General features: G+C 40.3%; 1 protein-coding gene across 3 annotated transcripts in view; it reads right to left on the bottom strand.

Moving 5' to 3' along the window:
• The window catches only part of brsk2b (BR serine/threonine kinase 2b), a 150809-nt gene extending 135368 nt beyond the window's left edge, over positions 1-15441 (bottom strand). For 2 of the 3 annotated variants that reach the window (XM_060859299.1, XM_060859300.1), the window contains exon 1: positions 15259-15418. In XM_060859299.1, the coding sequence (XP_060715282.1) occupies positions 15259-15352 (94 nt within the window). In that variant the 5' untranslated portion in view covers positions 15353-15418. Of the gene's footprint in view, positions 1-15258 lie in introns of all 3 variants that reach the window. The other variant, XM_060859301.1, reaches the window with a different exon arrangement.
• Positions 15442-26629: the final 11188 nt, after the last annotated feature.

The raw sequence follows: 26629 nt of genomic DNA, 5'->3' as shown, positions 1-26629 counted from the left end.
TATCCAGACACACACTTCCACACACCCACTCTGTCTCATCTCATTCTGAAAGCCTGTAGATAAACACGCAGTAGGGCTGTCATAATTTCACACTTCGAATAGTCGCAAGACGAAACATCCATACTCAAATCATTTAGATCCTGTTTTTTATTTGCCTCAAAAAAAAGGCAAGAAAGATGCTTTTCCCAAACGTTTAAAAGATGCAGGAAAAAGATTTAAAAGAAATGTGCTTAAGAACGAAAACTTGTCTAGTTGTTGATGTAGTCTCGAGTGTCAGCACTTTCTAATGCTACATTCACACATAGTGACATCATTCATGGCCGAATTCACGTGACACGATTAACAGCAACAGTTGTTCGACTAGATGTTGGCGTTACCAGGGATGTGACAAAGTTTAGAAAAGTTTAACTTTATACAAATATGGAGCAACACGATACAGCGACTACCAGGACATCAGAGCAACTGTGATCCATGGTAAAGAGCACATGCTGCTCTCCTTCATCTCTTATTATATAATGTAGATATAAACATTGTGGAATTTTCTACACAAAACACCAAATCTCCCTCCGTAATGTTTCATTTAAGGGGCAAGAAAATTGATTCTGAATGCTAGAAGCGCCATCCGCTGATACCCATAGTTACTATGGCAACCAGTAATAGGAACACCTACTGACAACTTCATAGTACAGCGAATGGTGGCTTGCAGTGATAAAATTGTTGTGTGTGAATATAATGGTCACGGTTCTTTACTAAGTTTCTCAGCATGGAAAAGTTTTCAGAACAGAGAAATTTTTGCTTTCTAGTTTGGCTGTAAAATATCAAGCTGTGTGTGTGTGTGTGTGTGTGGTTTTTTTAATGAAATATGATTTTGAAAAATGTTTCCTGCATGAAGTCATTTTAACAAAAAAGCAAGAGATTTCATTTAGTATGTATGTATCTCAGCACCTAATGCACCATACACATCATGTGGAAACACGTAGTCTTGTGGTTAGACATCATCATCATCATCATCATCATCATCATCTTCTTCCGCTTATCCGAACTACCTCGGGTCACGGGGAGCCTGTGCCTATCTCAGGTGTCATCGGGCATCAAGGCAGGATACACCCAGGACGGAGTGCCAACCCATCGCAGGGCACACACACACTCTCATTCACTCACACAATACGGACAATTTTCCAGAGATGCCAATCAACCTACCATGCATGTCTTTGGACCGGGGAAGGAAACCGGAGTACCCGGAGGAAACCCCCGAGGCACGGGGAGAACATGCAAACTCCACACACACAAGGCGGAGGTGGGAATCGAACCCCGACCCTGGAGGTGTGAGGTGAACGTGCTAACCACTAAGCCACCGTGCCCCCCTGTGGTTAGACATATAGTGAGAAAATGAACACACAAGACAAGAGTTGAAAAATATTTTTTGTATATTCTAATGCGAGGATTGGATGCTGCAGCTTACAGGTGAAATGTTCACCAGGGTCAAGATATATATATATATATATATATATATATATATATATATATATATATATATATATATATATATATATATATATATGCTACATCAAAAACTATATCAAGAGATGATAAGGACTATCGGGGCATCCAAATCTGCGTAATCATGCAGTGTTCTAAATGTGCATATGTAGCAGAAAAAGCGAGGAGCTCCCAGACGCTGAAATTAGATGAGAAAAATGATCAAGATGGCTGACAACAGACTGGTGGATGAGACAGCTTAAAAATGTCTTAAATTTGAAACTTTAGTGCTCCGTTTAAGATGGCACTACCCTTCTAAATGTTATACGCCAGACCGTAGAGTACACAGTGTGTAGTGTAAGCGCATCGTGTATAGTGTATTTGAGACGCGGTTTACGGCTACACAGTTGTCCCTCTCGGAGAATTCATATTCTCTTTCAGTTCACTGTAATTCAAGACTTTTAGCTAGCTAGCTGGCTATATTTTATTACATCAACACTTTTTATCCTGTCAGTGAAGTTTCTGGGCAACAAAAACACAGCACTGAGCAGCAGACTGAAGCTTGCCAGGAAGTCTAAAATATTAAAAAGTTGCTAACCCCAAGCTGTGGGTGCAAATCATAAAACACACTAATGAAGGATTTCTCTGTAGTTTCATGGAAAATGATTAAGATTTGTTGATGACATCAGGACAATGTTTTCTACCGCAACATGTGAATGCAAAAAAAGCTTCAAGTTAAGAAGGATGATGTTTTTTTAAAACATGATACGCAATCTAATAATGGATTCTTTCCCGTCGTCTGATCGAGACCCCTCAGATACACGTAACACAACAGAACACTCGTCATACCCTATGTCAACACACGCATACACACATACACACACACACACACACACACACACACAGTCAATGCTGTAACCATAGTGATTTGAGGCAAATGCAGAAAGTACATGACACATATAAATGCAGTGAAATCAAGACCCTTTTTCTGCTGCATATAGCTGCCAGAAAAACACAATAGCTTTCACAGAGCACTCGATAGCTAATGCAGAGAGCTGATTTACTGAGCGAGCAGGAGAAAGAGGCATAACACGGCTGCTAAAGACAGAAATATGCATTTACATAGTCATGCAAGACTCAAGGGTTATTATACAACAGTTACAATAAAACCAAAGAAGTCATACTTATTAATTCCGCTAATGTGGTCCTTAATTACTGCTTACTTATTGAAAGAACCTTGTGCTTGAGCAAAGAAAATTCTGTTTACTCTGTTAACTGATTTATAATGCAAGTTTAAGGGCGGTCACCTACATTAAACTATATGAGAGTAAATGTTACACAATTCGAACCACAATTACAATCCATACCCATAAAGATCCTGCGAAGTTAAAAGTGCTTTTAGAAAGAAAATACAGACCACACCCACTAAACGACATGACGAGTGATTGTGGAATGTTAAACGCAGTAGCGAGAACTCGGAGAACTTAAGCTGGAGCTCTTTTCTTGGAGCTCTAAATAACCTAACTAACCAGAAAAGACTCATAGGTAGGTGTTGAATTGCAGGGAAGAGACAGGAAGACGATGGGAATGGAATCACTAGTTGAGAAAAAGAGAGAGACAGGAAATTAAAGGATGTTAACAAGGAAGGAGGCGAAGCTTCGGGTGTGGTCTTTCTCCCAACCATCAGATACTTCATATCTCCCTTCATTTAATTTCAGCACTGCAGAAACACGAAGGATGTTTCCACAAACTCTTACATACAGATTATACAGATATATCGATTTTAAATCATGGAAACACGCTAAAACTGCCCTTAGACTTTCATTGTAAGTGAAGTTAGAGTCAATGAAATTAATGTTAGTTGTAATCGACATACTGTATGGTACCAATGCACTGGACAAAGACTGGGTTGGAAAGCAGTGGAGTATTCCTAGAGAACAACTGAGAACAATTCTAATTAAACAAGAGAAAAAGTGTTGAAATAAGTGGCACATATAGAACAAAAGGGGGATTTTTATTGCTGCATTTTCATATTTTCTAACACACAGACACACAAAAGAGGGTGTGTGTGTGTGTATATATATATATATATATATATATATATATATATATATATATATATATATATATATATATATATATGTGTGTGTGTGTGTGTGTGTGTGTGTGTGTGTGTGTGTGTGTGTGTGTGTGTGTGTGCTTGCGTGCAGGTTTTCTTGTTGCAGGCTTCCTGATGAGAGGCTGTGTGTCTGGGTGATGCTGTTGCCATGCTGAGCCAGGCAGCGCCCGCCCAGGCCAGATGTGCCCAGCACAAGCCCTTCGCTGTCGCCACGGATACGCAGCCGGCAACCGTTGCTGTGGAGTAATGCAGCATCGCTGCTTTGGACTCTATCAGCTGAGCTCAGGAACACAGCCCAGTTAGAATAGAGGGACTCCACAAGCGCACACACACACACACACACACACACACACCTACTCCACTCTTTCTTCTTTATCTATTTCCTTTCAATGCATGACCTGCCGTTGTTGTTGGTAAAGTGGAAATAATGGCAGTTTTTCTCCTCACCTCCCTAATCTGATTATACCACACGACTGGAGGCCTCAGCCAAGGCTAAAGGATGCAGAGGTTCACACAGGCTTCTCATACACACAAACGCAAGCAGTCAGCAGGCCATCTGTGTGTGCTCTGTGAGTTGTGAGGACAACGACAGTGCTGAAAGATCACAGTTCTAACGGAACCTGAGGCAATGCAGTGCTATGTGTACTTTACTACTCATATCCTGCTTCATAAAAAAGCATGTGGCTATAAGATTACAGAATGAAATACAAGAATGCTTTATAAGTTCATTTTATTGACTATAGAGTATCATGCATGAAGTTTTGCTTGCAACAAAGGATATTAATTCTCCATCTGTTTCCCAAGCTGCCTGCTGAGTCCAGGAGTGCGTCCGAACTGATTCAGTAAGAGCTATACAGCAGCTCAGAGTTCATCCTTATTCGCTTGCTAATCACTTTACACAGTGCCTCTTTTCATTCAAATTTTGCATCCTTTCTCCTCCAGTTTCATCTCAGCAGCTATGATTTTTTTTTATTAATTATAAAACACGTATATAAATGGCCATGAGGTTTTATGATAATTGTCCAAAGTTTGCATGAACTGATTAATTTAGATACACTAGACATAATATAGTGGTATTATACTATAGACTTACACAAAGTGACCTACATGACTGGTAACGTCATCTATATGGCTGATAAATTAAATGTACCTAATAAAGAGATCAGTGAGTGTATATTGTTTCTGTTGTCTTCTGATGGTGATTATAGTAAATAAATTGCTTGTTAGGGAAATTTCACTCAAAGTGCAGAGTTAATATTTAATAATCCAAACGCTTTAGAATGCAAAAACGCATTTGGTGGACATCACAGCGTTGAAAAATCACAGCGACGTCTGTCTTAAAGAAACTAATAATCAGTACCATGTAAGTCACCAAAATGTCAGGATTTATGTAGTATGAAGGCTGAGAATTTTCTTTAATGACAGTATCTCGACAGAATAAAAAAATCGGTAAAATACGGGAATTTCCAAATATTTTGACGTACGTATTGAATTCTTATCAAATTTGTTGCTTGATGCATTAAAACCTGGTTCAAAGAACAGACTAAATGTCTTCGTCTGCTGCGAAGCCTTTCTCTGTGTGAGTATGTTTTACTATTCCTTTCTATTTCACGTTCCGCTTCAGCAAGCCTGGTTTCTACTCCATCCTCCACGTTTGTCATATGAAATTCTGTCAGAGAACATAAACCTCACATCCTGGGCTTCACAAAATTGAATTCAGTCTCTGTAAATGGTGTCATGCACTGACCAAACAGCAAAGATGTAACAGAGGTCATCAGTCTTCAGATCCTCTTTCTCAGGCCATACGGCTGATGCTGCTTCTGCTGCCTTGGCCATGAGCTTCATCGAGAAGTTCCCTCGGACCTCCGGTGGCTACGTGATGCCCATAGTAATGAATATTCTGTGATTGAAGCTGGCTAAAAGGACATCCAATTGGATGTCTCTCGGGTAGCACAGGACACATGGAAATGAAAAGTTGGTCCTCTCATGTCTCTAACAAGGCTGAGCAGATTCCGGAAAATACAAAGTCAATACCATGACAGGATCATTACTCTGAAGTCATAATTATCAAAGCTTTCTATCCACCATCCGTACAAGTCATTTAAATCTCTCATCACACCATTAAAACTGTAACTCACCCGAATACAAAGCGTTTATAGTTTTCATAATGGGAAAAGAAAAGCAAGATAAAGGGTTATTTCATCAGCTTTTGCGCACGAAAAACAACTCAGTGATGATGAAGACAAATTCCTCTGTCTTTAGTCCGCCACAAATCATACTACAAAGCATTAGTACCTTAAACAAGCACTCAAAAATGTCCTAAAAATTCATGCTAATAAAGAACGTATTTGTGGCTGCAACAGTTTAGTCATGGCTACTAGAAGAAGTTTGAGTGAATAAGTGCTAGATCGTGTCATCGAATCCTTTCACTCTCACTCACTCATTTTCTACCGCTTATCCGAACTACCTCGGGTCACGGGGAGCCTGTGCCTATCTCAGGTGTCATCGGGCATCAAGGCAGGATACACCCTGGACGGAGTGCCAACCCATCGCAGGGCACACACACACTCTCTCATTCACTCACGCACTCACACACTACGGACAATTCTCCAGAGATGCCAATCAACCTACCATGCATGTCTTTGGACCGGGGGAGGAAACCAGAGTACCCGGAGGAAACCCCCAATGCATGGGGAGAACGCCACACACAAGGTGGAGGCGGGAATCGAACCCCTAATCTTGGAGGTATGAGGCAAACATGCTAACCACTAAGCAACCGTGCCCCACTGACATCGAATACTTAAAATATAAAAAAGTGACAAAACCCTCTTTAAGTTCTCGTCAACAATTAAACCGTCATCTCTCACCTTTTACTAAAATACATACCGTAGGTTGTTCATTTCAGGTTTCAGATTGTTTCAACATTGCTCAAAGGCCATAATTTGAGCTTAGTTTAGAAAAATGCTTAATATGGGAGTGAAAAAAAAAATCAGCCCCAGTAGCGTAGGTTCTAACTCACTTTGCTTCTTGTTAATGTCATCACTGCATAATAGCGGGGGAGATGGATGGGCATGCGGCTCTGCGGGTCCGCGCTATGTGATGGATTTTTAAAGGGCAGCCCGGCCTGATAGATCTCTCCGGAGAACAGAAGTAGCAGGCCTTAAAAGTTCTCATCGCCTCAATGGCTGAATTCCTCATTATGGCCGTATTAGCAGTGAGCGATGGAAGGAATTAATGAGGGAAAGCAACAGCAAAATAGGTAAAAAGCTAAATCATTAAATAACAGGTTTGCACAAACATAAAAAGAAAATTGAGCCTGGAAGACAAAGATGGCAATTGTTCTGTCAAATGGTACTTTTTTAAATAAACGGTTTCAAATCGTTGGCATGTTTCCGGTTGACATCTTCACCAATCAGATCTCTCGACATCTGAAATGCCTTTAGACATCTGCTTGTCTTGATTCTTCTTTCAAAGGCTGCTGAAATATAGAGGAATCGTGTCGGCTTCAGCAGAGCAAACCGCGACCATTAAAGAACAATAAAAGCTCTTTATTTGATTTTGTAACCTGGATCATTCTGACAGACATACTGACTGGTGGAACCCATCAAATCAATCTATATGAAATTACCACCACCCTGCAGATATCAGCTGAGTGATAAAATCAGATCAGTAATAAGTCTGATCATTAATTTGGCCTTTGTAGACACTGTTCAGCGTTATGAAAAGATGGGGAAGATCCAGTCTAATAGCTCGGGTAGAGAGGCTCCGGTCTGATCGATAGCGACTGAGGAAGCGCTCTGAACTGACTTACACAGCACACGTGGAGAAAAAGTGGGTGGTTGCTATGGAAACCCTCAACATGCCTTTTGCCGAAGAGCATGAGATGTGTATAGCAGGCACGTTATTGTTGGCTGTTTCTTGTCATTCCAGCCCTAAGCTAAGTGGAACATGCATCAGTTAAATCAAAGCATCAGCATAACCACAGATTCTACAAATTTAAGGTTAGAGAGTACTGCATCATGGGTAATAAGCTTTACAAAATACTGAGCCCAGGTTCCCAAAAGCTGAATGATTTTGGGGACCTGAACTTTTGTGAAATCTGACAAGACCATCACACTCTTATGCTTGACAATCTTTAAGCCCAATTCAGTTAGGGTGTTAGGGACGATGGTAGGATTGGTAGGATTTAGTTCACTAATCTGTGAAAGTCTATAAAAACTCCTTTAAGTGTCTAGCCCTATGGCTAATATCTGGGATGCTTCTGAGATGCCTTTAGCTAAATAATTTACATAAATGCACATGACTGAATAATCCAAAACAGAAGATCTGCTACAGAGAGCTGCATCATGTACAGAAACCTACAGTTGCTGATAGTTTTTTAGACCGCACCATATTGGCTTTATGAGTATTTGGTTTGATCCCCCTCTTGGGTCCACATTTAAAACCTCTCAAAATGATCGAATCAAGACACAAGCTCCATGAAAGTCTGAAAAACATGATTATGGGTTAAAAAAAATTTTAAGAAAAATTCAGCACTACATTGACACATTATGTTCATTTCTTCCACAATGTTTTGTTGGCTCAGGGCTGCTCTCATTCCAATCATTTCATCTCACCCTTCATTATCTCTTAACCCCATTTTTATCTCCTAGCCCTAAGTAAAAGCACCCTAGACTCTTCCCTGTCTCTGAATAGAGCCTGAGCCACCAGGCATTGGACTAATGACCAGCCATCATGGCCCTGCACACCCCAGCCATCTGGAGAGGAGGATATACCCCCTACGGTTTCTTTCCCAATCAATCACGCATGCAAAATGACACAGAATGTCATTCCATTCGTACAGGAGAAGAACAGTTATTAATGTATTCATCTGGCACCAGCTAAGTGAATTCATTAATACATAAATATTAGTTCTCAAATGACGGCTCAGTAGCCTCTGGGCTTTTATATATATATAGGGCTTCCTCGAAGACTGTGAAGCTTTCGCTACAACTGTGAAAGAACTGGTGAGTGTATACGTTGCTCTGTTTCTCTCTACAGTGACTTGTCCTGTAGTCTTTATTTCACACTTTCACCACCCATCTGGCCCTTTGCTCCAAGATCAAGCAAAACACTTTCCCCAGGCTGATTGCTTCTCCTAATTAAACCCCAAATAAGCCCATCTGTTGAGCTATTGACCACAGCCAGTGCTCGGATTTTATTAGGGACGCAATATTTATCTTCCAGAACGTTCATGACGGATGGATGCATGCGATACTATATAAAGCTGTGGGATTAATGAGCTATTTTTGGCTTGAGATGTCACCCTGGCTCTGCGGTACTCCAAAGTGGTGATGCACGTCACGAGATTTTAAAACAAGCAGTCGCCCAGGACGTGTTGAAAATCAATATACAGCTGTCCTGACGGGCTCTTTGAGTCCTTCCTCTGTGACGTAATCCCATGGGACAGTTAATGGAGAGGATAGCCTACAAAGCAGCTGTGGTGGTGCAGAAGGGACAGGGATGGCGCGTTAGAGATAGACAGAACAACACCATGGAGGGGCAGCATGATGAGTTGTTGGGGTTTGCTGCGTTTTTGTGATAAAGAAAAAAACACAGAAGCGGCAGCAGGCCTTATAGAGGGGGGAGGGAGGACCAGAGGAGGCTAACACGGAGACAATACCGTTGAGACCAGCCATCAGAAACACGCAACAGCCATTCAACAGTAGTACAGAAACAAAGAGCAGCTGTTCTGATATATATATATATATATATATATATATATAGATATATATATATAGATAGATAGATAGATAGATAGATAGATAGATAGATAGACAGACAGACAGACAGACAGACAGACAGACAGACAGACAGACAGACAGATAGATAGATAGATAGATAGATAGATAGATAGATAGATAGATAGATAGATAGATAGATATTCTTTTTATCCTTACAGAGAGCAATCTTATATTTGGTCAAGATTGTCAGATCCACCTGTGCAGCTCAGAGGGTCGTATCTTTATCTCTGTAGCTGATTGCAATTGTAGCTCATTTCTATTTTATATGCAACATAAATAATCCAAAAAAGTACAATTTAGGCTCTTTCTTATTTCCAGAATACATTCAGATTCGGAATTCGGGTTGAAATCGTCAGTGTTTTGTGCTGAATTGAGGATTTTCTGGAAGCTAGCAGGCAAAGTGGGTTTCAAAGCCAGGCTGTTGCTGTCTCCCTGTGATCTCCAAGACAGAAAGCATGGTCATTGTGAGAAGAGCCTTGTGGGAAGGGGGTGCAACCATGACAACCAGCCACTGTTACCCAGCACTCTACAAACGAGAGCCAATTGAACGCTGGGAAAAAAGAAGACTTCAACCCCCTCAGATAGAAACACACAGACAAACTGTTCTGAAAGTCAGCGCGGCAAGACCGTCAGCCGCTGACACTTCACACGGGCTGCAAGACAAAGCTTTCTTTGTTTTAGTTCACAAAATATACACCAGCGGCATTTTTACACAAATTTTACATCACTACATCACGGCAGTATTCATGCACCTGAAAATTTCCATTTTAAATCAGAGGTTTTCTCAGAATTTAGTTAAAATACAGAATCACAGAACACTCTTTATTGTTCAGGAGAAAAGTAAAGCATGACCTGAAAACCTTTTGCCACACTGTTTGCTAAACTAGCGAGCTATATTTGCAAAATGTAACCAATATTAGTATTTGTTCCACTTGCTTTGACTCATGAGACAGATTTGTACAAATTTATTTGATTTTTCCAAACGTTTCATAGACACTAAAAACTTTTCAATTAAATTCACTTACATTGTTTTGTTTTAAGTCAAAATTCTTAAAGAAACCCCAGTATAAGGACGAAAGATCTTCAACTTGACGTCTTCATGGCAGTTATTTTTGCTAGTTTTTTTTATTTATTATGACTTTTCTTTTTATATATTTCTCTAATTTGGTTATACTATTGAAGGAGGCCAGAGGATTTCAAGCCCTGCATAAATGCTCTGTTTCACGCATTGCGGCTGAATGTGGAACTCTGCCAGTATCTCCTTACAGGTACTATACATCAGCGTCTCTCTCTTCCAGCAGACGTTCCCTGGCTCGGGAGTGGAATGTACATGCTTTCCTGATGTCCCTGTCTTGCCGAGAAGTGTTTTGGAGGCCTGCAGGTTTCACAGGGCATCGCGTAAAGCCCTGACCCCACACTCTGCTTCCATCTGTGGGCCTGAGAGGCTGCGTAGCTCAGCTACTTCCCTGCTTCATTAAAGAGCCACCCTTGGGAGGCTGAGCTGAAGGAGCGAGTGTGGCAAGAGAAAGAAGAAATAAGGGGAAATCTAAAGGAACCGAGTAACATGGTTTAATATGACGAGGTGTCACCGGGTTGTATAGATGGCTCATTAAGTATAGTGAGTAAAGGAAAGAAAATGCAAGCTTGCATGCTCAATTCTGATAAACCATTGCTTTATTCCCATACTGGTGTTGCTTTTTGCACTGAGAACTCTTACTTGCACCCCCACCTCCCTCTTTCACCCTCATCTATCTGATCCCTTCCCCCAATCACTTGCTTTCTCGGTTCGAGTCTCTTTCGTGACATATGGACGATCCTCTGTGGTGGCGGCTCCATTTATTGTGCAGCGTTACTCTCGGCAGCTATGCCAACGGCTGTAGAACGCACTAAAATCCCTGACGCTAACCAGCCAGAGGCCTCAAGCTACAGTAAGATTCATTTAGAGAAGACAAATTTCCATCTGCACTAAACTAATGTATTCATCCATGCCCCACATGGGCTCAGCCTTTTGTAGTGCAATATGTAAGGAATAAAACAGGACAGAGCGCGATGTTATAAGACAACAATCAACGACAACCGAATACAAAGCAGAGTTATTTACACCACACCTAATTCTTTATTTTCTAATAACATCACATCCCAAAGTATTTTATTCCTCTCATAGTACAGCAATTTGTCAACCATTCAATCTATCATTTATTCTTAAACAGCACCTTATGCTCTATAGGATCAGATTCAGTGTCATAAAGGATCCATAAAGCAAGTTTTCACTTACTATAAACAGTTTGTCTGAAGTTTTCCCTCTTTCCTGAAGTTAATAAGAAAAAAATACAACTTGTTATGTTGCAGAGAAAACAGCAATTGCGAAGCGTTCTGTCCCGAAGACTCTCCAGTGGTCGACAACTTACTGTTACACCTGAGACTCCTCACATAAAAGTTCAATAAACATCTTAAAGAAAACTTCAGCAGCTCAACAATTGTATGTCTCTCTGTAAAACAGCATTTATTACTAGCTTTCGCTTATATACACATCCATGTGAATTAATTGTTACTATAAGAATAATATTTGAATAATAGAGAAATAGGAATAATCAACACCTTTCTTACAACCAATAAGATTCAAGAATTCATCAATGAAGTGGTATAAAGTGATATGTCATTAAACTCTATGTCCCAGATATCATTAAAGGTTTAAATACAGTGTGCTAATACAAGCAGCAACTTCTGAGTCCACAGCCAACTCAGATTAATAACCAGCGTTTAGATGCTGAGATGAAGATCAGTAGTATTAATGTGTATTTTGCAAATTTACTCAGTCAGCCTAACTCATGTTCACAAAGCGTCTGCAGCAGCCTGTCAGACCTTCATAGCAACAGCTGACTGATTTGAGGATTATGTCTAGACTTTGGTCTGAGAATGTAGGTGGATGTACTGTATGCAGCTTAAGTCCTTGCTAACGTCTTAACACTCGACCACAGTGGACAAGCCCGGTCACACAAGTCTGGCTGCACCCAATCAACTCCAGGCCAGACGAGGCCTTTGGTCATTCAGGGCTTCATAACACACTGAGCAGCAAATGACTTGCAGCAAGATCAATAACTATACACTTGTTGAAAAAAAATTAAAAAAACTGAGCCATGTAGCACCCCTTGGGTAGCAAAGCAAAATATTGTGTATACTGAAGATGTCTGTGTACTGTAAGTTGATGTTATGACTATTATATGATTTGAATCTCAGCAAGTTCTCCTTGCCATCTCCTCACTGTTATGTTGTCCCACAGTTCCTGAAGGTATACAATGCATCGGCCAGGCAGTGGTGGCTCAAGCGATTAAGGCTTTGCGGTGCGGATGAGTTTACAACCCCCAGAAATACCATGCTGCCATTGTTGGGCCCTTGAGCAAGGCCCTTAACTCTCACTGCTCCAGGGGTGCTGTATCATGTCTGACTTACAATATTGGGATATGCAAAGAAAGAATTTCATGGTGCTGTAAATGTATGTTGGACGAAATAAAGGCTTCTATACACGATTCAGGATTTTCTGTCCTGGCACCAAGAATAAATAGTGGATGAACTCCTGTGGCTGAGGAAAACAGCTGAGTCACTGACTATCTTTAAATGAAGACTAAATACCTGCCTCTTTACCAAACACTTAAATGAAAAGAAATTCATTTTGTCTTGTTTTAGTTGCTGTACTCCTCATTAGCAGGGCTTAAGCATGATGGTATTATTAGATTGTGACCTATTTGTACTAGCAAGATCATTTGTGTTTGATGGAGACTAAAAATCACTTCTTCGGTACATCACTCTGAGTAAGGATATCTGCTAAATGCAGGTATACAAAAAAGGTTAAAGCTACCATCCTATATTTGTCATAAAGAGGCTGATCCTCCCTTACAAATGTCCTATATAATATATCAAATGTCTTTTTTTTGGCATAAAATATTTTTGTGCAATCGCATATCATCCAATCATTCAAATACTCTCAAATTTTATGCTATTTTTTTAGAGCAATTGTACAATGTGCTGGAAAAAACGACAGCAATATATCTTGAAAATATTCAGTTATCTAGTATTTTCTATTAAAAGACATAGTTTAGAAATTTGACTATTATTAAATGTTCTTGTACAATAGGAAGATTATTTTGCTACTTGTAAGCATTAATTTCTATAAATTATCTGACATATATTAAATGACATCACCAGTCCAATACAGAAGGAATTGCAGGAAGTGCTGTTAAAGGAAAATAATCAACAATGAGATGATGAAGAATGACATGTCAATACTATGTTATGTTTAATGATTTCACATTTCTTCTCTTGATGTTAATATGACAAAAACACTCGAAACACCAAAACCTCTCGGTCCTGCAGAATTTCCTGTGCGAGAAAACTTTACAACTTGAATCCAGTGACGCTGGAGACTCTTTGCATAAAAACACAAATCCTCACAGAAAATTTCACCACAGCAACAATTACACACTTTTTACATCTGCCTATTTGCTGCAGCTGCCGTACAAAACCCTAATTAAGAAAAACATAAAGAAACACTAATGAATTTGTATGACCATAAATATAAACCTCGAAGCTGTAACTACAGTCAACTATTGATTCATCAATACAATCAATCAACCAATCAGCAGAACACTGGGCAACACACCAATGTGGTAAATTGGACACAATATGCTCTTCATGTCAGAACCACTACCAACCAACTTCTTTCTTACTCACATTTTCATTTTCGGATAGAACATCTCAATGTTGTCATGTGTATCGTGCATCATAAAAATCATTCATTCATTCTTTCTTTCATCTTCTGTAACACACACATTCACACAATGCATCTACTGAAAGAAACCTGATAAACATTATCCAGTCTTGGAGAAAAACCACAAAGATCTAGCCCAGATTGGACCAGTGACCAGGTGTGAGGTGACAATGGTAATCATTACACCATCTAGAAGAAGAAGAAGCCTTAATTTTGTCACATAGACATTAGAGCACAGTGAAATTCTTTCTTCGTATATCTCAACTTTGGAGGTTGGGGTCAGAGCACAGGGTCAGCCATGATACAGCACCCCTGGAGCAGTGAGAGTTAAGGGCCTTGCTCAAGGGCCAAACAGTGTCAGCTTGGCAGTGCTGGGGCTCAAACCTTGATCCTCTGATCAACAACTCAGAGCCTTAACCACTTTAGCCTCCACTGCCCCGTTTGGATAATTTAGTTTTTTATTGAGCACCTTTTAAAGTTATCACAACGTATACCATTTGAAGCACTTAAAGCCTCGGCACAAACACACGATCGTCCTTTTCCAGTTTGAAATTCTAGGTTTGGACGCTGCAGGTGGCCAATAGGAGGCGCTGTGTTTACAAATAGCACGATGAAGAAGCGCTGCTTCAGGATACCAGATCTGTCCAAGCGCAGGACGCACACACACACACACACACACACACACACACACACACAATTCTGTCCATACCCCTTTATCTTAAAGCACATTTAATTTCAGTGCCAGCTGCAGTCGCGTTTAACGCACAATCCGGATTTAACGCATTAACCAGAACGGAGCAGACAGATGAAGTGACAAATGCAGAGAGTAACTTCAAATAAATGTCTCGTACTAATGACAACTGGATGTCAGCACGATGCAACTGAGTGCAAAAGTATACTAGAGATTACAGATCTGTCCAAACTGTCTAACTATAATGTCACCATGTGGAATGAGACACAGCCCAGCCGGTGCGTAATGCTCACAGCTGAGGATGAGCATCAGTTCAGCGCGTGCAGAACGCAACCAGAGTGCCTAACACACACACACACACACGCACGCACGCACACACACACACACACACACACACACACACACACACAAGCGCACGGACCTGTCTGTCCTTTGCCCAGCGTCTTCTCCAGCCGGTACGGTCCCACGTAGGACGCATGCTGAGCGCTGCTCTCTTTCCCCGGTAAAGAGGACATTTTGGCTTTAGAGTGAAAGAGGAGCGATGCTTCAGCGATCAGCTGCGAGTCCGCTATGTGGGGCTTTCTCAAGGCCAGTAGGAGCAACTCCTTCCCCGCCCAGCTCTTTCTCTCTCTCTCTCTCTCTCTCTCTCTCTCTCTCTGGTGCGCGCTGCTCCATCTCTCTCCTCCTGCAGATGGCGCAAGAAAGAAACATTCACTCATGGGTTGCCAGATAATTACCACCCATTCTCATGCCTAATAGTTTTCCATTTATTTCTCCTGTATAGTCTTTAAGGCCACTTGTGAAATACACGTGGACTCCTACTCATCACACTCATATCATATGTGGTTCCTCTCCAAACTGTTTGAATCGCACAACTGTGTACTATATTTTAGTATGCTGTAGGATTAAATAGTCCCTTCACTGGAATGAAAGAACTGGAACGAATGTGATCTCCATGATCTCCATGTGTTTGAAATGGAAGAACTGGGTATGGTGCAGAAAGCCCTGATCTGAAGCCCAGTGAACACCACTGGATTGAATTGGAACCCCAGGCAAATTCACACAACAATGCTCCATTTTTTGGGGGGAAAAGCCTTCCCACTTCAGTGGAGGTTATTATAACAGCAAATGAGGACTGATGTGGAATTTGAAGTTAAACAAGCACGTATGAGTTTAATGTTCATGTGTCCAATCGTTTGGCCATAGCAGTGTTTGCTATATTATTATGATGTTTATCTGATGAAACCATGGAGATTAGCAGGCTATTTTTAAATAGTCTACATTTTGATTTAGAACATTTAGAACTTCAAACCGCTACATAAAAACAAAAAGCTGTAAAGTTTGCAAAATTTCTACTGGAGCAAAAAGCGCCTGCTTATAACCCCATTACTGAAATCCATATCAGATATGTATCTCGGCATATATAACTGCATATGTTAGTGACAGATCTGGAAAACTGATTTCTGGTGCAGAAAAATGACAAACCGCCGCATAAACTCTGAAATGCAGTACAGAATTTGTACAAGTATTATAAATAAATATTTCAAAAGTCCTCTGAAAACTCTGAAATGAGTTCTAAAATTAGACTGGCATCGTTAGCTGAATAGAGTACACCTGTGTGTCATAAAACCCCAAAGCTTGTAACACCTTGACAAAGAACATCACAACCTATCAAACATAGCTGATGGAATTTCAAGATATCGATCAGGGTTTAGTTAAAGAAATATTTCAAATGTTAACTAGATTTGTAAAGTTTGTCACGACAAACTTTGATGTTGGCTTTGACAAAGCAAGTATTCGCAAAGGCCGGTGTTTCTTGGAGGCGAGTGGACATAAGGATCAGTGTTACATTTGGAGGCAAGTGGACAGAAAGCTAGGGTGCCAAAACATTTGGAGTGGGGACGAGCATGTGACGTCATCCGAATCCCATGTGACGTCATCCGAATACTCATATTTTCACGTGACATCATCAGAATACACGTGAGGAAGTTCCCCTCATTGTTCTGAGTGTTTTGATATGTCACATGTCCATGTTGTAAAAAGTTTTTGGATTTTGCATATTTTGGGGGCGGGGCTGCGGGACAACCGGAAGGCCAGTCGGTACACCTATTTAAAAGTTTGTTCAGAGTATCACCCTAAGCCAAGTTTGGTGTAGATAGTTCAAAAGCTTGCCGAGTTATAAACCTCCAAAGTTTATAATGGGAGTCTATGGGAAAAAAGGCCATTTTGAGACCCGGTACCAGAAGTACCGGTACTCAGATCGCTTAGAAAAGTAATAGCAACAAACTTCAGACCAGCGTCTACAACATATCCGAATTTGGTGCATGTGGTCTGAAAGCCCTAGGAGGAGTTACTCTTAATAAATTTTTGTCTAAGCTTAAATAGGAAAACAGAATGTTGGCTTCTACAAAGCCGACATAATTACCAAGTGAGAAAAGCTTTATTCAGAGAAGCAACCAGAAGATCAAGGATCATTTTGGAGGTGCTGAAGAGATCCAGATAGGAGAAGCTGTTCACAGGACCACCTTAATACTGAGTTTATTAAATTTACATCTCGCATCTGATATATGAGAGTGTCTAGGCAGCCATCAACTGCTTCTGGGATAAAGACTGACCCACCTGGGTAGGGGCTGCCCTCTGGGTTTTTAATGAACAAACATGGAAGACCAAGCGCTCACTCAAAACCGTGCCTCGGGGGTTTCCTCCAGGTACTCCGGTTTCCTCCCCCGGTCCAAAGACATGCATGGTAGGTTGATTGGCATCTCTGGAAAATTGTCCGTAGTGTGTGATTGCGTGAGTGAATGAGAGTGTGTGTGTGTGCCCTGCGATGGGTTGTCACTCCGTCCAGGGTGCATCCTGCCTTGATGCCCGATGACACCTGAGATAGGCACAGGCTCCCCGTGACCCGAGGTAGTTCGGATAAGCGGTAGAAAATGAATGAATTTTCTGAATGAATGATTGATTTTTTTTATTTAATCTTTTTTTTTTTTGATAGAAGAAAGTTATGGAAAATGGTGACACTAAACACAATCTCGTTCAGTTAAAAATTCGGCCCAATGAGACAGGTACCATCAAAAGAATTTGCCTATTAAAGCAGCTGCCATCAGAATAAAAGGCAGCTCAAGTGCTTCTTGGCTCTATAATCTGACACATGGACAGTCAGATGCTACAGAGAGCACACTGGATCTGTTTCAATACCAGATTCCAAAGTAACACACTACAGAGTTGCTGAGCTCTTTTGAAGTCACCGGGAACATCTGCTCAGGTTGGAGCTCATGGTTCACTCTCTGTCTCTTTCACTCTTTCAACTTCTTGTCTAAGCAAAGCTGCGATCTAGACAAGCATACTGTAAGATTGTTTGATTTAAAGGGGTAAGACAGGCACTGTGTGGACAACTGTGGTTCTGTTAAAGAACCTTTCAGCATGTTCTGGAAACTGTCCACTAAACAGATGACTCTATTAGTGAAAGGGTATTACTGGCTTGGCACATCTTCACCACTGGAGTGTTCCAAAGTTTCCATATGAAAGGGCACTTGTGATTATGTCTGGAGTAAAAATGGAGTCATCCTTTTTCTGCCTCCTAAGGCACACCTTGCACACAATCATGCACACTCCATGGTTTCTCAAAGGGTACGTGTCAGGATTTGTAGTTTGACCTTTTAGTTACAAGTAAATTCTTCATTATTTGCATCTCCATTATTTGTGACATTTTGTCTGTTGTTTCAGCTCTGAAATACACAACTCCAGTGCAATCAATCATGACCAGTTTTTTATGTGAAATGTGTCACTCTGTGGCTTGCTCATAGGCAGGAATTCCAAAACCCATTTTCTATTGCCAAATAAACATAAAGCCTAAAGACTGCATAACTTCATGAGTTACTGGTCATGAAGTTAAAAAAAAATCTAATTCTACTGAAGAACATACTGAAGCATAATATAATCCCTGTGTTATCTGTTACCATAGAAACAACATCTACAGTAGTTAACACCATTGATATTAATTGTGTGTGCATGTGTGTGTGTGTGTGTGTGTGTGTGTGTGTGTGTGTGTGTGTGTGTTAAGTAAAGCTAACCTGACAGCATATCTGAAAGACTTCTGTAAATGTATAAATATAGATAACACAACAGATAACATAACCTAGTTGCCAAGATATCTACAAAAATTCTAATTTTATCTATTTAAACAAAACTGTGACAAGACACGGATCCAAAGCCTCTGGTGACATAATTATAAAGCCTGGATGGGACACCAGTCTTTGACAGAGCAACGTATATACATATATTCACACCTTCATTCACTCCTACTGGCAAATAGTAAAAAAGGTCATAGGCATATTTTTGAGGGATTGGTAATAAGCAGAGAAGAAAGCCTACAGTGATATAGATGCTAAACTTTACACGCTCTTCCACCACCTCAAATATATGTCAAATTCCACAACAACCAGCATGAGCCGTTGTATGAGGCAGAAAAAATGTGCATGAAAATGCCTTGCATTCAGAATTCTTATTAGGCTTAATCAGTTTGGAAAGCTAAGTATTATTAACATTATAAAAATAATATATCAGTGGTTTTTAACTCAAGTACAGATGACTCCCTGCCCTGCACAGTCTGAAGTTTTTCCTACTGTTAGTACACCTTAATGAGTTGAGCCAGATGTGTGTTTATGGACAGTAGAAAAAAAAGATTTACTTTTTCAAAATGGGAAGGTTAAAGGACTGTAGAGATGTAAAATGAACTATGTGCAAGAACATCCATCCATCAAATTATTTTCTGTACCACCTAGCCTACACAGCCTGGAGTCTATCCCAGTGGACTCTAAAGCAGGGGACACCATAAACACTGTGCCAACCATTCATAGGATACAATCACACTCATCTGTTCATCCCTGAAACACATGCAAACTCCACACACACAGGGTGGATATGAGAAGTGAACCCCAATCTGAGGCAAACATGCTAATCACTAAGTCCCACAGTGCAAGAACACTGACAAGAATTGAAATAAATAAAGAAATAAAATTGTGTACTTCTTGAGTTACATTTATAATATGTTTATTAGTTATGGACTGTTATAGATAGATAGATAGATAGATAGATAGATAGATAGATAGATAGATAGATAGATAGATGCTATAGTTTCATCCTAAGTTCTGAGATTGCATCATGTACTGTATTCATTTGCTCTTCTTTAGTTAACAGTTTATTCTGGTCAGGTTTGCAATGGCTCATGCGAATGCTGGGTGAAAGTCAATAATCTAGTAATAACGTAGCCCATCGCTGAGGCAACACACACATAGGGGCAATGAAAATTAGCCAATCCAGGAGGAAACCAGTGTTCCCAGTGGAAACATCCACAACTCATTGCATCAGAATTCTTATCCTTGGTAATTGGACATATACTATTAATGCAGTGGATGAAGATTAGATTAAAAAATGCTTGAATATATTTTGTAGCTTTAGGAATTCAGTGCACTTTGTAGCCAGAAGAAGCTGCACATTTTCATGCGATGAGTGTAACTTCAGAGCACTCATCACTCTCACTGTGTCAGCTCCAGGATAAACTTGATAGAAGGAGACCAGTCAATCTTCCTCTCTCTTTCCTTCAGTTTATCACTTTGGTGGCCAAATGAGTCAATGTTCCAATTGTTCAGCAGTCCAAGCAGAACCAAAGTGTGATGTATTTAACCAGCATATCCCGATCATTCTTTGCTCTGTGTGCCAGACAGCTGATAGTGTGTGTACTGCTGTTGAAATGAGATGATGATATACAGAATGAATAGGCAGTTTGGGTAATAATGTATCGCATGTCAGAGGCTTTACTCAACTAGGGGGCAGGGGGCAGTCATTAACCTATCGTAAAGCACTATAAGATTCGCTTCACTTCCTCTGATTGCTGCTTCATTCTTCATCCACTGTTTGAGGTTCTGCCACTGCTGTCTTCAGGACAGGTTTCTCTTACCAAATAAGCCAGGTTAAAGAAAAATTGGGCTAAATTTTTTTTTTTTTTTAATGAAAGATTGAAAAGAATGGTGTATGTGTATGGTGGAATCAGACTAGCCCTTGTTTGGATAGCGTCTGCATAACTGGCTGTGTTTTTGATCAGCTTTCTGGAGGCATGCAGTCTCCAAAAGTTCATGTTACATTATAAACACAAGACTACATATGTGATTGAAGCATTGAAATACTTTAGCTAAACACACCAGACAAGGGAGATCCTGTAATCACTGCTGAAATGCTAATCTGTCTCACCTGTTGTCTGAGACATAGAAGCAAAATCCATCTCTTTGTCACTTTTTCAATAAAATACCTCTATGCGGAGAGGTCAGACAGAAAATAAATATGTGCTCCTGTCATTAATTCCTATTAAATATGCATGATTATAGGGCAAACAATTAGCATCTAAGGCGCAAGTTGTTAGCAATCAAGAGAAGACGCAAATTCCGGCCGGGATAATTATGCATGTGCTGCCTGAATAATTGCACAGAGGTAATGCAGAATGCTGTGTTGCAGTTCTAGTCCCTGCAAATCAGTGCAATTACATTAACCAGTTTCTCATAATTACCCCCAATCCAGCAGTACACAGAGCTTTCCTCCAGGCCTCTGGCAAACACCTCCCACTCAGCACTCATTCCATCTTGATTTTAGGATGCTGTTCATTACTATCGTCATGTTCTATGTTTGTTATTGCCATCTTTAATTAGTTCTCATAGGCAGTGGCTTATATTGAATGCATTTTCAGTAAAATTATAGCATAGCAATATTTACCGTTTTCCATTGCGAAGGATTTCATCTGTAATAAGATGAGAATTTGGGGTTTCTTGTTTTTATGGTTTTCTACATTTCCCATAATGATATACCCGTTTTACTGGTAAATATACTACATGTTACTACGTGTAACACACCTGCATGTGTGGTACATCACGTTACATTTTGTAATGTTTATACATTCTTTCTGTTTCTGTATAAAACATAATTGTCACATTATTTTGCACATTATTACTACATGCAACATGTGACTTTTTCCACACCATATTCTATTGTCATTCATTCATTTTCTACCGCTTATCCGAACTACCTCGGGTCACGGGGAGCCTGTGCCTATCTCAGGCGTCATTGGGCATCAAGGCAGGATACACCCTGGACAGAGTGCCAACCCATCGCAGGGCACACACACACACTCTCATTCACTCACACAATCACACACTACGGACAATTTTCCAGAGATGCCAATCAACCTACCATGCATGTCTTTGGACCGGGGGAGGAAACCGGAGTACCCGGAGGAAACCCCCGAGGTACGGGGAGAACATGCAAACTCCACACACACAAGGCGGAGGTGGGAATCGAAACCCCAACCCTGGAGGTGTGAGGTGAACGTGCTAACCACTAAGCCACCGTGCCCCCTATATTCTATTGTTTTCACATTATTTATGCTTCCTTTTATTCTTATTTCTTTTCATTCTATTTTTTACTTGGTACAAGGTTCTTGTATTTTGTTTACTTGCACAAAGGAGGTGAAGTCTAGATCATCATTTCACTGAAAGTTTTATACTCTATATAACTGTGTATACAACAAATAAAGCCTTGAATCTTGATAGTGGTGCCAGTAAATTAGCCTTTGGCCCCCTTTTTTAATCCCTACTTCTTTAATCTTCATATTCTTTCACTTCATTATGTGTACAGTCTTCTCAACCAGATCAGCTTTTAGAGCTTCAGATTTTATACTAATATCACCATCATCATCATTGCATCATCACTGTGCAAACCATCTCGTAGATCGCTAACTAGTCCAACCATTTTTTGGCTATAACGCGACGCAGCTATGCTGCATTCTGGAACATTTTAGTCCCAGTGTTTGTCTTCTACATGATGAGAAATTTAACATAATTGAAAACCGATGTAAGAAAAAAGAAGCTCTTGCTCTTTTGTTTTTAGGAGCTAAGAGTGAAACCTGAGCATTATCCCTTATGTTTGACAAAGCCGTCGTAACTGCTCCAGCATCGTCCCTCTGTGCTGTCAGCGTGCAGCATAACTGCTAACTTCTCACATGAATAATGAAAATACAGCACCAACAAGCACATTAGCACCAGAATCACAAGGCAAATAAGAAATATTTCAGTAGAAACATAAATGTGTTTCAAGATGGCGGGTTCCTTTAAGGGACATACTGTATTGACTCAGTGAGGGAACAAACAGCATTCTCCATCCTGCTACTATAATGGAACCTGTCATCAGTGCACTTGTTCTTGGCTTCCTATAAGTGACTTCAGCTCCTAAGGCCTGGGCTGTAGATGATATATGGTAGCGGTTAAGCCTGAATCCTCCGACACAATGATCCTAGCAGCAGTGAGCAGACACATGGATTGGCCGGGGATACAGATTGGTCACTTCGGTCAAATCTATGTGACCTGGGTGTTTGCCTGAAAAAGCTTTCTTCGATTGAGGTCAGTAAAGTGTCACTGAGGGGAAAGACAAGGAATCACGGACGGCGTGCAGCCGTCAGCCCGTCATTCCCTAATCTCTGAGAGCCAATCACCTGACGCCTGAAAAACCCACTCAACGGGCTTCTCAGTTTCACACCCAGAGGCCAGTAAAAATCGACAAGGCCATGGCCGAACATTAAACCCCATAAATGCCTTTATGGCCTTTTGTGTTACATTTATGAGCTTTCTGTTGAGAGTTTACAAGCCTGATGTGCTACAGTGTGCCATAATATATCAAACGCACAGCAGTCCCGATCAAACAGCTATGTTCTGCGCACACCCAGGAGGGTTGTAATCTGCTTTACTTATTATTTTTTTAAGGAAAGGCATGGCATGGCAGATAATAGATTACAAGTTGGACTAAAACAACACAAATTTAATTAAAGAAAAAAAAACAGAAAAACATTAATACTAATAGATTTGAACCAAATAGTAACCAAAGATAATTAGTGGAGGTTTTTCTCAGTATTGCAATTTTTTATTAGTTATTAGAACTATTCAGCTAATATTATTGTACAAATATGGAAGCATTTAATTAATGATTTTTAATCCAAAAGGAAACAGGTCCCCAGTTCCATCCTGACCTTGGGTTACAGACTGTGTGGAGTTTCTCATGTTCTCCTCATGAGATTCCTCCGGGTCCTGGTTTCCTTCTACATCCCTAAAAACAAGGCATAAGCTGGACTGGTTGTGCTAAATTGCCCCTAGTTGTATATGGATTGTGAGTGTGTACTCTCTGTACACTGTACACTACACTGTACTCTCACTGTACTTCCCTACTCACATCCACTTATCCCAGGATTGGCTCTGGAGGCACCGGGAACATGACAAATATAAAGCTGATGTCAGCTAGATACAGCCTTGTTTTATACATTTCATTTTGCCAACATTTTATTTGAATAATAAAAAATAAAGGGGCACGGTGGCTTAGTGGTTAGCACGTTCGCCTCACACCTCCATGGTTGGGGGTTCGATTCCCGCCTCCACCTTGTGTGTGTGGAGTTTGCATGTTCTCCCCGTGCCTCGGGGGTTTCCTCCGGGTACTCCGGTTTCCTCCCCCGGTCCAAAGACATGCATGGTAGGTTGATTAGCATCTCTGGAAAATTGTCCATAGTGTGTGATTGCGTGAGTGAATGAGAGTGTGTGTGTGTGTGCCCTGCGATGGGTTGGCACTCCGTGCAGGGTGTATCCTGCCTTGATGCCCGATGACGCCTGAGATAGGCACAGGCTCCCCGTGACCCGAGGTAGTTCGGATAAGCGGTAGAAGATGAGTGAGTAATAAAAAAATAGTAATTGGACATTAACAAAATTATACACACACTCATATGTACAGATGTACATTATGTAAATAAATACACAATCAAATTAGACATCTAGGAAAAAAGCTTTAAGGTAATAAAAATAATTATCTATTAGATATCAACACCATTTACTTATAATTTCATGATTTGTCTAATTAATTGGGAAAACCAATATTAGAATTAAACTACAATCAATTGTGCAGCCCAACTGACCAACCAACCAGTTGCAGTTTAGTGATTAAAAAGGACAGATGAACAGACTGAGTGGCACACAGACCACAACGCTAAAGCTGCTGAAGGTTGTAAGGTGAAATCACGAACAGTGACAGGCCCATTAGCAGCAGTGGCTCTGCTGACACAGGCCTGTCCACAAGCACCCAGCAAATAAGAGTCAGCATCTTCCTCAATCCCAACCCGAATCGAGTAGAGTAGAGTAGCAGGAGGGGCTTTTCTCATCCTTCTGCGGGTAATAAAAGCTGATTAGAGTTGAAACAGTTGGCCAGTCGTCCCCTCCTTCACAGCTGCTGGATTAGAGGCCGAAGCCTGTCATCTGTGAAATGAAATTTTGGATGGCCGAGTGGGAAGAGGCCACATGTGGGCATGTGAGTGTGTGTTAAGGGGAAAAGGGGTTTGAACAGAAGGCCTGCAGGATGCCAGATTGAAGGTTAAGGGTTCACAATAATATATAATTTTCAGTATATAATCAGATTTTGGATGAATATATTTAACGGCATTAACTTCGTATAGTCAGCCCCGCCTCTTAGGCTAGGTTATGGCTTACGAGTTGTCATGGGTAACACTCTGGACTGATATCAGGAATTTTCTGCTGTGTTTCTAAGCATCTGCTATACTGCTAATATTTGCGCCAAAAACATTTTTAAAGAATTTTTGTGGTTTATTTCATAATGATATTTTTTAATAAACATTTATTAATTCAAGTAAAGATAAATATACAGGTATATATCAATAGATATCACAGTGTCAAATACAAAGAATGACAAAAATGCAAGCATTTAAAGCCCTTGTAGCCGAAACAGTTAAAATTCTTTGATTCGACTCCTGAACAAATAAACGTCCTGTGCGTGTACGACCGACTGACAGAAACACTATAAATCATCTGAAAAGGGTCACATCACATTAATATTTATAGTATGTTCATGTTTATTCATGTTTAATTAGAATCAATGTTAATAATGTCTTGATTCCCACACCCTTTGTGTTTGTAGTGTGTGTATGTGTGTGTAATCTTTCAAGTGCTGGATCTTTAAGCAATTTTGTTGGTGCCACAGGAAAAATATTCCATCATAACCGTCACTATTATTTTTTTTATTATGGCAATAACAAAAACGTTCATTATGAGCACGGATCCAAACATGGCTTTGCTATAAAGGACGATATTTTGGGGTCTTTGTTTCAAATTGTAGCATTTCAGGTAATTATTTAAAAACATTTAAAATAATCATTTAAAATATTTTAAAAGAATTGGTTTCAATGAAAACAATTATTATTAATTATATATGAAGAATTCTTTTAGTTTTAAATAAATCAGTTGGTCAGGGAACTGGGAAAAGTGTCATCAAGTGTCATCGAAAGCTTTTTAGCTAAATAAGGTAAATTTTAGATCGATAATATGTTGATATATATGTATACGTTTCTCTTTATTCATATCAATCATCTAATAGAAAAAAGCATTAAGTGTCTATTAAAAACTGCTATAGACCAGAGCCTGGGGCTTGACAGCTTCATCACATGCATCGCACGCTGTAGACCTGCTGAACTTGTGAACCTCTCAGTATCCTGATTGAATGCACCCTAAGAATAAATCCCTTCAAAATAGGACAAAGCCTCCCACCTTCAGCATCTGATCCCACATCAGGGGAAGACGTAAAGCCGGTGTCATAGCTTTAGACCCCTGAGACTCACAGGTCTACATCTAACCTCAGCAAATCGCCTCTGGGGATTTAGATCTTAAACAAAAACGGTAAAGAAAATAGAGACACCGCGTCAC

Source organism: Tachysurus vachellii, chromosome 23, assembly GCF_030014155.1.
Source record: "Tachysurus vachellii isolate PV-2020 chromosome 23, HZAU_Pvac_v1, whole genome shotgun sequence".
Taxonomy (NCBI): Eukaryota; Metazoa; Chordata; class Actinopteri; order Siluriformes; family Bagridae; genus Tachysurus; species Tachysurus vachellii.
Note: the sequence above shows the minus strand (reverse complement) of the source record. Positions and strands in the feature narration are given on the sequence as shown.